The following is a 13,767-nucleotide window of genomic DNA, read 5'->3' as shown; positions in this document are numbered from 1 at the left end:
ACTTCAGGTTTCATTTAGCTGTTTTAACTTTTACAATATATTCTGACACACAAAATATTAGGCATTAAGCATTTTTCAGTGAGTTGATTCACTTCTACTCATGCACATATGTGATGTCTGATTTCGATTCTTAAAAAGAGATGAGCCTGGGCGTGGTGGCTCACGCCTGTAATCCCAGCATTTTGGGAGGCCAAGGCAAGCAGATTACGAGGTCAGGAGATTGAGACTATCCTGGCTAACATGGTGAAACCCTGTCTCTACTAAAAAATATAAAAAATTAGCCAGGCGTGGTGGCACGCGCCTGTAGTCCCAGCTACTCAGGAGGCTGAGGCAGGAGAACCGCTTGAACCCGGGAGGCAGAGGATGCAGCTGGCCGAGATTCCACCACTGCACTCCAGCCTGGGTGACAGAGCAAGACTCCATCTCAAAAAAAAAGAAAAAGAAAAAAACAAAAAGCAATGAGTTAAAACCATCTTGAGAAATCATGAAAATATTGAGAAAAGAAGAAAACAAGATTATACTCTACTTGTTTTTATACTACCTAGAATGTAACAGGCACTCAGAAAAATGTCTGAATGGATACAATTATCACTGCTATAAAAGTTTTCCATTAAAGCAAATAAGCCAATTTTACATTTGTATTATACTTGGACACTCATATTAAAGACTCACAGAGAGTTTATCTGGAAAGATAAACTTGGCTGACATCATTAGGTTTATACTTTATAATTTGATCTTTGAAATAATTCAGGAACAGGAATGCCAGTCACTTCATTGAACTGTACCTGAATTTTAACACAGTACAATTGAGTTCCTAGAGCTCCAATATGATGTAATTAAACTGTCAGAAATATTAACATCAATGTTCATGAGCGTCGTTCATGATGTTCTCTTGGTTCCGATTTATTCGGTAAGGCATACTGTCAGTCACTAAAGTGGACTTACTGCCATTAAAAATGCCTCGTGTTTCCCAGTTCAGCAAAAATTTGCATCAGTAATGGAACAGAGAGATGTAATCAGTCAGCCCTGCAGTTGTCAGGATCTTGATCCTCTTGGTAGTATTTCATTCACTTCATCTTCACCAGATAATGGTAGTTTAAAACCGCAAGAAAAATGAAACTAAAAAATACTGAATTTCACTTCTTTTTCTAAAGGTATAAACTTAAGCAAATAGTGCATGTGTGTGAGGGGGGAGGAGGAGACAGAGAAAGAGTTTGTAACTATTCCTTTTCTGCTTTGTGACCTTAATTCTTCAGCACCCATTTCCTGTACTTAATATTGCAAAGAGGTTTCCCGTGGTATGTTACCAGGAGACTCACGTAGTCTGAGGCTTTTTATCGACCTTACGTTCTTATCCCTCCATTCTAATAAAAATATGAAGCCTCACATCCACCTAGGATATGATTTTGTCTTAATGATTAGCATTGGCAATGATTCTTTTAGCTTCTGCTGTTAAAAAAAAAAAAACAAGGAATAAATGCAGGATTATAATCATACATGAAAATCCAAGTGGCATAGACCAAAGGAAATGAGAAGCATATTTAAGTCATTTAGTCACTGGCTTCCGAAGCAGTTCCAAGTCAGATGTAAACCTGAGGTTGTCTCTAAGCAAGTTCATTATGGTAGACTTGCTAAAGCAAGGTCTTGTTTCAGATGGAAGTGACAATGTGCAAAAAGAGCTTGAATAGAAGTTATTTTCACTATTGGAAGGTTGTATATTATGAAAAATTAGTTTCAAAGGACCTTTAGAGTTTAATTTTGTTTGCACCTAAGAAATTTCCCTTTTACTTGGAAATGCTATTTGAAGTGTATTTCTTTAACACATGAACAAACAATAGAGACACAGATCCACAAAATCTACAAGATTTCCATTCCCAGTGAATATCATCCATCCATAGGTTTCTTTGCTTCCAGATCATTCTTCTCTCCTCACATAAACAGTCTAAATTTTTGTAATGTCTTCTTTATAAAACCCAAAACATAATTATGATCAAGTAGTCCCAAGTAACAAAGAGGAAAGGACCATAACTCTCCAATATATGCCATTATCTACAGTTTTTAGAATATTCATATCTCATTACCTATATAGGACACATACTATTTTTATTTCTATTACATTGGAGTTTAAGGGTACTTGAGTTTCATTTGTATTTTTGGTTAAATGTCAAAAGAAAGAGTGAAAAAAAGACCTCAGTGTCTCAACTCCCTTCTTACCTTCATGAAGTGACTGCAAAGTGTTCAATTCTTACTCTTTTGTGTTGAGGAGTGTGCAGTAATACTTACTCCATAGAACAAAGTTTCACATTTGTTAATGGGGCATCAAAGAGAGTTTGTCAGTTTTACCTTTTTAAATTGACTTTTTTTTACTTCTTTTTAATTTTTAAATTTATTTTTTGGTTTTTTTTTTTTTTTTTAATAGAGACAGAGTCTCACTATGTTGCCCAAGCTGCTCTCATATTCCTGGCAATAAACAAAGAATCCTCCCACCTCGGCTTCCCAAAGGGCTGGGATTACAGGCATGAGCAACTGCACCCAGCCTGTTTTTTACTGAAGTATAATATTTGTACATATTTATGGAGTGCATGTGATATTTTGTTGCATACACAGAATGTGTAATGATCAAGTCAGGGTATTTAGAGTATTCATTATCTCATGTATTTATCATTTCTATGTGCGGGGCACATTTCAAGTAATTCTTCTAGTCAACTTTTAAAAAGATACACAGTAGGCCGGGCGTGGTGGCTCACGCCTGTAATCCCAGCACTTTGGGAGGCTGAGGTGGGCGGATCATGAGGTCAGGAGTTCGAGACCAGCCTGGCCAATATGGTGAAACCCTGTCTCTACTAAAAATACAAAAATTAGCTGGACACGGTGGTGCATGCCTGTAGTCCCAGCTACTCGGGAGGCTGAGGCAGAAGAATTGTTTGAACCTGGGAGGTGGAGGTTGCAGTGAGCCAGGATTGTGCCACTGCACTCCAGCCTGGGTGACAGAGCAAGACTCCATCTCAAAAAAAAAAAAAAAAGATATACAGTTGTTTTTTTTTTTTTCTCCAAGGGTAATGATATAGATAAACTATTGTATGGAATTCTTCTTCCCTTTAAAGAATTACTTCCTCATTATTAAGCTTGAGGGGTTTTTTTGTTATTTATGAGCAAGTGAAATGAATTTATAATGGTGTTAAAAATGTAATCATGGCCCTTTTCTTTAATATCTGTTTTGTTTAAATGTAATTTTCCATTATTTGTTTTTGCTTTAAGGTGAGGAAGATCTTCTCAGTCCTCCCCAGGACACAAGCACAGGGTTAGAGGAGGTGATGGAGCAACTCAACAACTCCTTCCCTAGTTCAAGAGGTAAGCTCCAATACCTAGAAGGGACTCAGATTTGCTGAGATCAGGCCACTCGCTTCCCTACCCAACTGGTGTGTGTATTTGCCCTATGGAAGCCAACACGCAGTATCAGAATGGCAATTTGGGTCCATGGTGAAAAGATTTGATTTTTAAGTGTGAATTTGTGGTTTAGAGTATTCTGAATTCAAATACCTGTGAGGTCAACATGTTTCCAGAAATAAGAATACCACCTTCTTACTTGCTTCACACATTAGTCTGAAGAGTTAATTATGAGGTGCCCTTTAATGAAGAGCAATTATTATGTGACTTTTACAGATGAGGAAATTAATGCCCTGATAGTGCCTTTGCCAGGGACATATGGCTACTACGTGCTACAGCAAGGCCTAGAACATGCCTACTGATCGGTAGTGGTAGAGATTCTGACTTGCCATCTGATGCCCTTTATATTTAAAAATTGTATCTTACTCCCTCATTTAAATATAGGGACAATTAAATCTTCATAGAGTAGTTGGTTATTATTTTTTACTTCGATAGAGGGAATACAGGCTTAGCAAAGAAAGACACTAATATTTTTCTTTTTCTTCGTCACTTTGGCCTTGCGTATTTTACCCCCATACAAAAACAGCATTTTACCCCGCAGAATTTTTCCACTGGCTTGCGTGAGCTTCAGATGTCTTGCTTCATCCAAGATGATATTTTGCTGCTACTGTTCGTTTCTGGGGGCATTTATTTGGTTTATTGCCCTCACATAAAACAAAGTCACTCTCTTGCCTTCCTTCAACGAATAAAAAGGATGATGGCAGTCACCTGTGATCAAATAGAAGCAAAGCCTAGAGAAACAAAAGGGAGAAAACACAAGGCTTTGTGGCCAGTGATTGGCACCTCTAATGGGTAGCCTGGGAGGGACGGGCAGCAGGAAATCTGGGCTGTTTGTTCCTCTCCATAAGGGCAATGAGGAGGGTGTATTGAGTCGTGTGTTTTTCCTATCTTTTTGTTCAGTGTCAGTTAACAATGGCCATTTCCTAGCTATTTGATGTGCAAGTAAACGTTGTGCAGTGCACATTAAAAGCAATAATGTTCTGGTAGAGCGTTGCTAAGGAACCGTCAGGGGAAGCTAATTTTAAATGTCTGCACCAGCCATCTTTTCACTGCTGAGCGCCACTGATGTGTTGATTTTAACAGATAAAAATCTTATCTGCCTTCCACCCACCTCCACATCCCCCACCGCCACCCGCATCCCCATCCTGACTATCTTAGGTATCTCCTTCTTCTAGATGTCATAATTCACAATGAGAAGATCATACACAGGGGCTTGACAGAATCAAGTGCTTTCACGTTTCTCCTCATTACTTTGTCCTGCCTGCTTTTACTAGCACCTACTATGTACCAGTGGAGGTAGTAGGGATGGAAAGAAGAAATGACAAGTCCCTTGCCTTCAAGGTACTTATGGTCAATTGCAGATACAGAACTCCAAAGAAATTCAGATCACAATACAATCATTGATTACTGTATGATCCTGGCCCCTTGAACTGGTAGGGTGCTTACCTGCTCTGGAAAGTTAGTGGGTGGCTGCCCTGTTGGCACCCTGGGCATTTCTTCCGCATCTAAACAAGAGGTTAGCAGAGAAGAAGCTACAGCAGCCTTGACTTCCTAGACTCCTTTTGCACCATCTCCCTGCGTCCCGCTTTGCGAGTCCTTAAAGCTAGATACCACATGGGTGTAGAAGCTTCCTGGAAGACAAGAAATATACCTCCTCTGATATGGTATTTAGCAGTCAGTATCTCTGATGTTGATTTACTTACTTGTATGGAAACTTGGGAAATTCAATTTAGGCCACCTGGATAGTGTTTACTAAATTAGTGCTTACGGAAGAATTTCAGGCCTTAAGTGCTGATTTAAGTTCTCAAATGTGGGATAAGGAAGCTTTGTCCGATACCAATTCCATTAACTGAAGTTCCTGCTTACTCAGTGGTACCTTTGTGGCCTGAGAAAATTAATTCACATTCTTAAAAAAACAAAACAATTAAATACACAAAAAACACAAGAGAGTAGCTAAGGTATTGGAAAATCTGGCCGATCATTCTGTAATACCATGATCTTGGCATTTCCTCACGTTTTGCTACTTTCAGCTAACTCAGGCTTTCTTACAGGCCTTTTTCTCCCCAAATTCAAGTGGATAAAAAGCTTCGTTATCGTAAAAATTAGGCTAATTATTGATGCACTCAAAAAAGTGGTTTTTGGATGCTGTATTTCCAACTAAAAGCACTTTTTTTTTTTTTAATTTTGAAAAATGGCATATGTGTGTGTACACACACATATACCGTCAAGTTTGGCGGGAACATCTTACCAGTTGGTAGATGTGTTCAGCTGATATTAAGAAGAAATTCTTGAGAATCTTAACATCTTGGGATTACAAAGTCTCTCAAATGGAGGAGCCTTGAAAGGTCATTTTAACACTTTTGACATCCAGGACAGTGATTTTTGACTCTGTTTTGATGGTTATCCATATCAGAGAAACATTTTACATCACAAACTGGGGTAAAGATATAAAATAAATTATACGTGTGTTTATGTACACACATGTATATATACACCCACCATATGTACACACACACATTTACAGTCGCATATGCATACAAAGATCAGAAACAAAAGTTTCCTCAAGTGATGCCTTCCATACTACATACAATGCATGCTGTTTTTCTGTTTTATTTATTTAAAAACAACATGCTGGTTGCAACCCACTAAATGGATTTTCTGAACCAGTGGTTTAAAAATACTAATCTATGTGATCTCAGTTTTTCTTGCCTGGTTGAATTATCTTTCAAAAAAATTTAAATTTTGAGATTTTTGCCATGGAAGTTTCTGCCAAGACGTTGCTAATGTCTCAGAGACCTTTATAGTTTTATTCTAACACTACCATCCATGTTCTCATTGTTGTGTTACAAAAAACAAAGTTCATGGTTGCTACAGCTGTTTTGGACAGCTGTTTGAGTAACTCAAAACAGATGTGAGAGCCAGAGGTCTGACATTTAGTGGAAATGTGCTATTAAATACCACCTCGTGGTTTACTTAACCCTGCTAGTTAATTGCCCACAGAGGAAAAGCCGTTTTTAAAAAACTTATGCTTTTCATAAATATAAAGTATATAGATAGGCAAGCTATTGTGTACCTCAAATTTACAACTTTTCTGTTGCCCCTTGCCACAGAGTTGGTCCTGAAGGTGTCAGCTAACCTTTATCTTTTATTTTCACAAAGAGTACCTGGAAGCCAAGAAAAGTCAAGTGCCTTGTTTATGGCCATTCAGCAAGTTAAGTTAGCCTTCTAATCTTATCTTAATGGCTTTGCTAAACTGTTATCAAAATTAATAAATGAGTGGCATGCTTCTCCATTTAGTGATAAACGGATGGCCAACACTATCCTGCATAATAGGCGATATAAGCAGGAGCATATTCAAGATATGAATGTGTGAACATTTAGCTTTGTGATTATATCTTTCTGGTTGGTCTCTAGATATACTTAGTTGTTCACACACACTTGGATTTGAGTGGCTCAATGTATATCTAAACACTGAATATTAGCCAATTTCTATGCAGTCTCTTCCTTTGTAAGTATATGTGTAGAAATTGAATTCTAGTGTAATAGGTCATTATCTACTTTACTATAAGGTACTTTCTAAAGCTCTGCCATTCTATAGGAAAACTACATAGGTAGAATAAACAAATGTAATTTAAAAAATAACCCTATTAAGTGATTTGTCCATAAGTCTCTGATCATTTAGCAGACTAACAAAGATATTTTTATATGTATGTGCATTGATGAAAGAAATGCTGTCCTAGTCAGTAGTATGGTATTAGGCTCTCTAAAATGTGGTACCACTTTATATAGATGAATGAATAATAGGAGCCAAGATAAGCTCTTAATGCAGTAAAACAATCCAGAAAGCAGTTAGCAGTGCTACTATTTCTGCTGCCTGTACAATCTCTTGCCTACTGACCTGTGCCACATTATTTTTATCTCCACCAGCCCATGCCATCCTCTTTTTTTCATACCATCCCCTCTCAAATAAGCCCGCATACATTCTATCAAATACCCCTAAATTACCAACCCAACAGCTTTGTAAAACCTGCCATCTTTTAAAATTAAAATCTTATTCTGTGGTTCTTTTATGGAAGAGCAACATAAAGAACAAAGGCAGATAGAAATATGGTGTGCCCTTTTTCAGGCACCATTCTGTTCCTATATGCTCCCACAAAGGATTTGAGCAGTTATCCCTTTAATCCAGGACTAGCAAACTACATACAGCCCATATGCCAAATCTGGCCCACTACCTGTTTTTATAAAGTTTTATTGGAACACAGCCATACCCATTCATTTACATGTTGCCTGTAGTTGCTTTCTCATTGCCAGGGCAGAGTAGTTGCAGCAGTGTTGAATAGTTGGTACAGAGATGGTGGGCTTGCAAAGCCTGAAATATTTACTATCTGGCCCTTTATGGGGAAAATTTGCCAGTCCCTGCTTTACACTATTATTTTGTTGTCCATTCTGACTCATTACATGTGTAGAGTCACAGCCTTCTGTGCTGATCAGCTTTCAGCTGAACAAGATTATTGAGCTGAAATTGAATTGATTTATAGATTTATATTCATGTTCACCAAAGAGCCTGCAAAGTGTGGCCATTTGAATTTTTTTGACTTATAAAATAACAGAAATCCTAAAAAGGGACTCATTCTTCCTTAAGTATTTTAAACAGTCAGTGAATTAATATAAAAGAAGAGGCTAAAAGCACCCAGAAACAAACAGTACTGTCCTGCAATTCCAACTCTAAAATAATGAATTACAATCAATAATGTCAATTTTATACTGCCCGAGGAAATTAGACTTCTCTAGACCTGACCAAGCCCTTTATTTAGACTCAGGACAGCCCCAGCACACTTCCCTTTTGTCTTGATTCATTTCCTGACAACACATCACATTGCCAGATGGACACTGTAACTGAAGGTCTACGGAAACTCATTTCAAAAAAAAAAAAATGTTTATAAAATAAAACTTTTATCTGAAACTTTATCGGTCAAGAACTTTTAAAAATGTTGTAATCAAGTATAGCCTCTGTTTTGTCAGTGTAGAACTAGTCCTTATACAGTAGAAAATATCATTTGTTTTTAACTTTTTCTAAAGTGAAAAAAAGGACCTTCCTCTTATAATGTGTTAATGAGTACATGGGGACCCAAGTGATGAGGGAGGATTTTAGAAGAGATTAGAGTTAGCTTGGCTCTGGGAGGTCCATTTTCATAAAATATGGTTTCTGAAGAAGGATCTGGAACATAACACAAGTCATTTGCTGCTACATATTAAGCAATAATCAATTGATAACTGAGTTCTGAATATGGCTTAGTGTAGAATTACTAAAGATACGTAACATTAAGCATTCTAAGAATCATCATTACATTCTGAAGTATATAACCATAATTACATTCTAAATCACATGGCTTTCTAACAACACTGTCCTTCCTAAAGATCTCAAGTTTCAAAAGTAGACCAAAGTTACATGCCAAAACAAGTTACCCACCTTTGGCATCCAAACTAAAGTGTGCCAGTGAAGGGCAAGTTACTTATAACACAGAAGGACTCCTGGTCATGACCCAACTACTACTTTACCAATTCACTTCAGCCAGTATGTATCAAATACCAAAAGTGTCTATGTACAGCACAGGGCATTGGGGATAGAGAGGTGGATGAGCAACATGTGGACCCCGTCCTCAAGAGGCTTATAGTCTTACAGGGGAAGAGAATTAATTCTGCCACCAGACAGTATTATGAAACATAAAGATACTTTTTTTAAAAAACCTTGCTAAAGGAATCAAAAAGAAGGGGTGAGTAATTCATACTGGGATTTCAGCCATCAAGGACAGAATGATGTTCTCCTCCCCAAATGATGGGAACATCATTTGGTATGGATCTCCCACTAGTGACCCCCACAGCTGAGGAGCTAGTACCCATTTTTTCTCCCTCTTTTCCCTGCCTTGAGGAGCATCATAAATACCTGGCCCTTATGTGGTCAAGCTGAAAATCTGATACTCCTAAGAAATCGCTGAGTCATGTAGGAAATTAAGGGAGAGAGGGAGAAAGGGAGGGAAGAAAGAGAAGGAGAGAGGAAAGAAAAACTTGGACACTATCTTTAAAGGTATACTAGAAGTTTTGAACCCTAACCTTGAGTTTTGAAAGGTTTCTATTGGTGTCATAGCTCCATACTTCTTCATTCCAGACTAGTAGTAGTTCTCAAATTGTTTCAGGGAGTTTTTAGTCTTCTTGGAGCCACTGAGAATGATGGGTGGAGGGGGATGGGAGATGCTGTACAGGATCTTTCACAGCTCTGCTTTGAACTGCTCCAAATATTGGAATTCCATATAAGATTGTTTTAGGAGATGTCCAATTGCTATAGTTGAAACCGTTTGAAAACCAAGATTTTAAAGGAAATTGCATGCCCAAGACATGCTGTTGACATGTATGGTCAGAGGTCCCTACTTTTCTGTCCAATTATGACTTACCATAGAACACTTTCTCATCAGAGTCTACTTTTGAAATACAAATAAATGCATGCAGATGTAGGAATCTATGAATCAAGGCCAGTGAGTCTTTAGCCATTGCATCTTAAGGCTCCTGATATTTGCTGAATTGAGGAGGAAGTTGAAAGCTCATTCCTGGATCTGGCTCTGTGGCTTGCCCATTAGTGAGACTTAACCTCTTCCCCTCATCTGTTCTTTCTGTTTTCTCAAATGCCTCCAATTTCATCATGGAAATGCTCAGCTTCTATCAGATAGAACAAAACAAATTCTCCCAAGAGGATGGAGTCCAGCCTCTACGTCGGGTTCTACCTTGCATTTGATGTGCAGACTTTGGGCACACAGAGTCAACTACCGCTTATGTTTCAATGTGCTGATTGTCAAGAGTGAAGAGATTCTGAGATTTTTTTTTAACATTAAGTTTGAGTTGTCCTTGAAAACAATGCCCAATTTGTCAGATTTCTATTCTGTGCCAGTTTTCATCCAGTTTAATGCGTGAACTCTATGGATTTTACAAATGACGTCTTCTGGATCATGTTATCTGTTTACACTGATCTTAAGTGTATGTAAAGGTTATTTGACCAGATGTGTCTTTTGGGTTTTTTGTTTCTGTTTTTTTTTTTCCAGCAGAGAATAAATGGTCATCTCAACATTTGTTTGGTAAAAGAAGCAAATTGGTATGATAATTGTATATTTATGCATGTTTTTTTCCCCCTTTCTGATATCTCTGCCTCTTCCTCTCTCTATTATTAAAGGAAGAAATACCCCTGGAAAGCCAATGAGAGAGGTTAGTGAGATTCAGGCTCACGGCCATGGCTTCTGTCTGTCCCATCCTGCTTTTTATGTTTGGCGTTTGTGTAAGAATTGTGTGTGTGCACGCGCATGTGTGTATTACACATTGTGTCATCATGTAAGGATGGTAGCCACCTCTCCACTTGCAGCTCATGAGGAACATTCCTCAAATGTTCATTGCCGTTGTCATCACCATGACGACAAGACTGGGGTTGGGGTAGCAAGAATCTCTTTAAAATGGCAATCCTTTGTAGTCCCTAGGTTGGAATCCTGCCGTTCATCATCTGTTGCCATTTGCAACACAAACAAAATCTTCAAAATAAATTTAGCCTTGAACATAACTGATGAGTCATAAAGCTTTCTTCCACTTCCAGGACCTTAGCATTTTCTGCCAGCGCCCTTAGTTTTTATTCTTCTGGGATGACTTCATTTTGCTTTTGTTTCCTTTTTTCTTGGTTCCTACGCTCTTTCTTTCCCATTTTAGCGAACATTTTTTGAGCACTTACTGTGTGCCAAGCATTGTTCTCAGCACCTGCCATCTTTTTCATCATGTCATCTTCATGACAAACCTGTGAGGTAGGTACTCTTATTAACCCCGTTTTACAGATAAGGAGACTGAGTCAATGAGAGAGTAAGCAGTGTGTCCCAGGTGACAAAGCCAGGATTTGGATCCAGGCAGTCTGGCTCCAGACCCACACTCTTAACTCTCATTTGAAAGGCTTAGGTCATCTCAGCGTACCCTTCAGAAGATGATCTTTTTTATTTGGTATTTGAGGCAACACAGAACAATAACCAATTCGATTAAAAAATTAAACATTGGAGTTTTGAGAGTTTTTTAAAATGCCTATTTATGGGTTGAAAGGGATAGGGTGCAGTCTTATCACTGAATGTGGTTTCAGGTTTTACACTGAAAGATGCTTCTTACTCCTATTCCACCAGGAATATTGTCTGAATATCGAATTACCTAACTAAGTGACTGCTGGATGACAAAGTGTTAACTGACAGCCCAAGTAAAATCAAGGTTGTCTCTACCAAGAATTTAATCTGAAGGAGGAGAGAAGGAAAGCTCTCCCATGGGATGACAGTGTTCTGGGAGACAGGCTGGATGGGTGGAGAGTCCTTCTTAAATGAGAAGATTCTGGACTCCTTAGCAACAGGATGGACTAGAGCGACCACTGATTCATTTAAACACAGGAGTCGTAATGAAAACTCTGCCAACACTGTGCCATACAAGTCTAATCAATTTAATGATCCTTCAGTGTGTCTGTGCCAGTGCCTCCTTCCAAGGCTTTGGGCAGTGGGGCTAGGGAGGGAATGGTAGGCTGGGAGGAGAAATTGAGGAAACCTGACTTGGTGAAGCATTGAATGCTCCTGACAGTTTGCCTGGTTCATGTACTTCGTATGTGAGACTTCTTGGGTTCATTCTTATGGTAAGTGCCCCTTAAAATTTATTCATCTTAACTTTTTGTAGAAAAATGCACCATAATTTTGACCACCTTAAACATGTTTCATTCACAAATGAATTTCAGAAAAGGCTAGCACATGTAACTGAAGTCTGTACTGCAGACTTGACTACCTGAGGTGTATGGTGTTCAGACAAGTTTCCAGAAGCCAAAGAATCAAAACAATAATGACCTTTTTTTTTTTTTTTTTTTTTTTTTTGAGACGGAGTCTTGCTCTTTCGCCCAGGCTAGAGTGCAGTGGCGCAATCTCAGCTCACTGCAAGCTCCGCCTCCCGGGTTAACGCCATTCTCCTGCCTCAGCCTCTCTGAGTAGCTGGGACTACAGGCGCCCGCCACCACGCCCGGCTAATTTTTTTTTTTTTTTTTTTTTTTTTTTGTATTTTTTAGTAGAGACGGGGTTTCACTGTGGTCTCGATCTCCTGACCTCGTGATCCGCCCGCCTCGGCCTCCCAAAGTGCTGGGATTACAAGCGTGAGCCACCGCGCCCGGCCAATAATGACCTTTTTTAATGCTATGAAAATATCCCAAATATACAGTAAACCAGATTTTTTTCAGAGATTAAATTATAGAGAAGAAAAGATAAGCAAATTTCACTGTAGTATTCTGGCTTTGCTTTGGACAATTGAATGCTAACAATTTATTTGGGAAGTGTATTTTTAAAAAGAGCACCAGATTGCTATTGAGGTCTTGGATCTTTGCCAGAAAGTCTCAATTCCAATCGCTGTGGAAAACAATTCCCTCAGGCAGTGGTGGCGTGTGAGACGAAATGTGTTGCAGTTAGCGCCAACTTGAAAAACATACAACTGCCCTAATGTTCAAGGCATAGTGCCTTTGTGTTCAAAATGGATTAAATTAATACTTCCTATAGACAGACATAGTTTTCTGTCACCTTGTGCCTGAAGGTGATTGCAAATGCCTGAATCCTGGATGCTTTTCAGTACCTCTCATATTTCATAGTATGAGATGGTAATTTTGACTTTAGAAAAATCTGTCAGGTAAAATTAATGACCTCCCGAATGCTCTGCCTTACACGCATGGAAAATAGAACTAGGATACAAATCTACTTTCTATATTCATGTCACAGTGCAGTCTTACCCCTCCAATGGATTAAAGTATGATTCTGAGTGACTCTTTTTTCTGGATCTAATGAAAAACTCCATGGAAAAAAATTAGAATTAGTCTGGTAAAGCAGGTATTTAGTGAAGTAACCAAAGGCATAATATAGATGATGAGGTGACGCTAAAAGTTCTTTATTTTTATAGCACAAAAATGGCCACAAGGTCATTTGTGAAAATGTAGCAGTTTAAACCGGTTAAAGGCCACCCAACTTTTTGTGGGAGTGTGCATGGCACATTAAGAATAATGAACCTCTGTTTTCCCTGGCAAATTTTTAAACAAACAAACAGCAGATACCCCTAGAACTTACGCTTCTTGAGAGACTCAAGAATTCTCCTTCCAGTTAGTAACTGAACACCATTTCAAGGTGGCTATATAATTCATAAATGCATTTACTTGTTATATTTTGAACTGCCATCTACACCCTCTAGCACACAGCCTAAAAAGACACTTTTTGATTATCGATAAGCTGACAGGAAAAAATG

At 38.5% G+C, this 13,767-nt stretch overlaps 1 protein-coding gene and 1 long non-coding RNA gene across 10 annotated transcripts in view; one reads left to right on the top strand and one right to left on the bottom strand.

Annotated features, from left to right (window-relative positions):
• The window catches only part of DMD (dystrophin), a 2,284,432-nt gene that overhangs the window by 2,266,107 nt on the left and 4,558 nt on the right, over nucleotides 1–13,767 (top strand). For 6 of the 9 annotated variants that reach the window (XM_063634265.1, XM_063634264.1, XM_063634263.1 and 3 more), the window contains 2 exons: nucleotides 3,259–3,351; nucleotides 10,667–10,698. In XM_063634265.1, the coding sequence (XP_063490335.1) occupies nucleotides 3,259–3,351; nucleotides 10,667–10,698 (125 nt within the window). The remainder of the gene's footprint in view (nucleotides 1–3,258; nucleotides 3,352–10,666; nucleotides 10,699–13,767) is intronic. The other 3 variants (XM_063634262.1, XM_055269131.2, XM_055269132.2) reach the window with 1 other exon arrangement.
• The window catches only part of LOC134735949 (uncharacterized), a 78,594-nt gene continuing 65,334 nt past the window's right edge, over nucleotides 508–13,767 (bottom strand). The window contains exons 3-4 of the long non-coding RNA XR_010119552.1: nucleotides 4,894–5,078; nucleotides 508–4,178 (exon numbers count right to left, since the gene is read on the bottom strand). This is a non-coding gene — a long non-coding RNA (uncharacterized lncRNA). The remainder of the gene's footprint in view (nucleotides 4,179–4,893; nucleotides 5,079–13,767) is intronic.

This window comes from Symphalangus syndactylus, chromosome X (genome assembly GCF_028878055.3).
Source record: "Symphalangus syndactylus isolate Jambi chromosome X, NHGRI_mSymSyn1-v2.1_pri, whole genome shotgun sequence".
Taxonomy (NCBI): domain Eukaryota; kingdom Metazoa; phylum Chordata; class Mammalia; order Primates; family Hylobatidae; genus Symphalangus; species Symphalangus syndactylus.
Note: the sequence above shows the minus strand (reverse complement) of the source record. Positions and strands in the feature narration are given on the sequence as shown.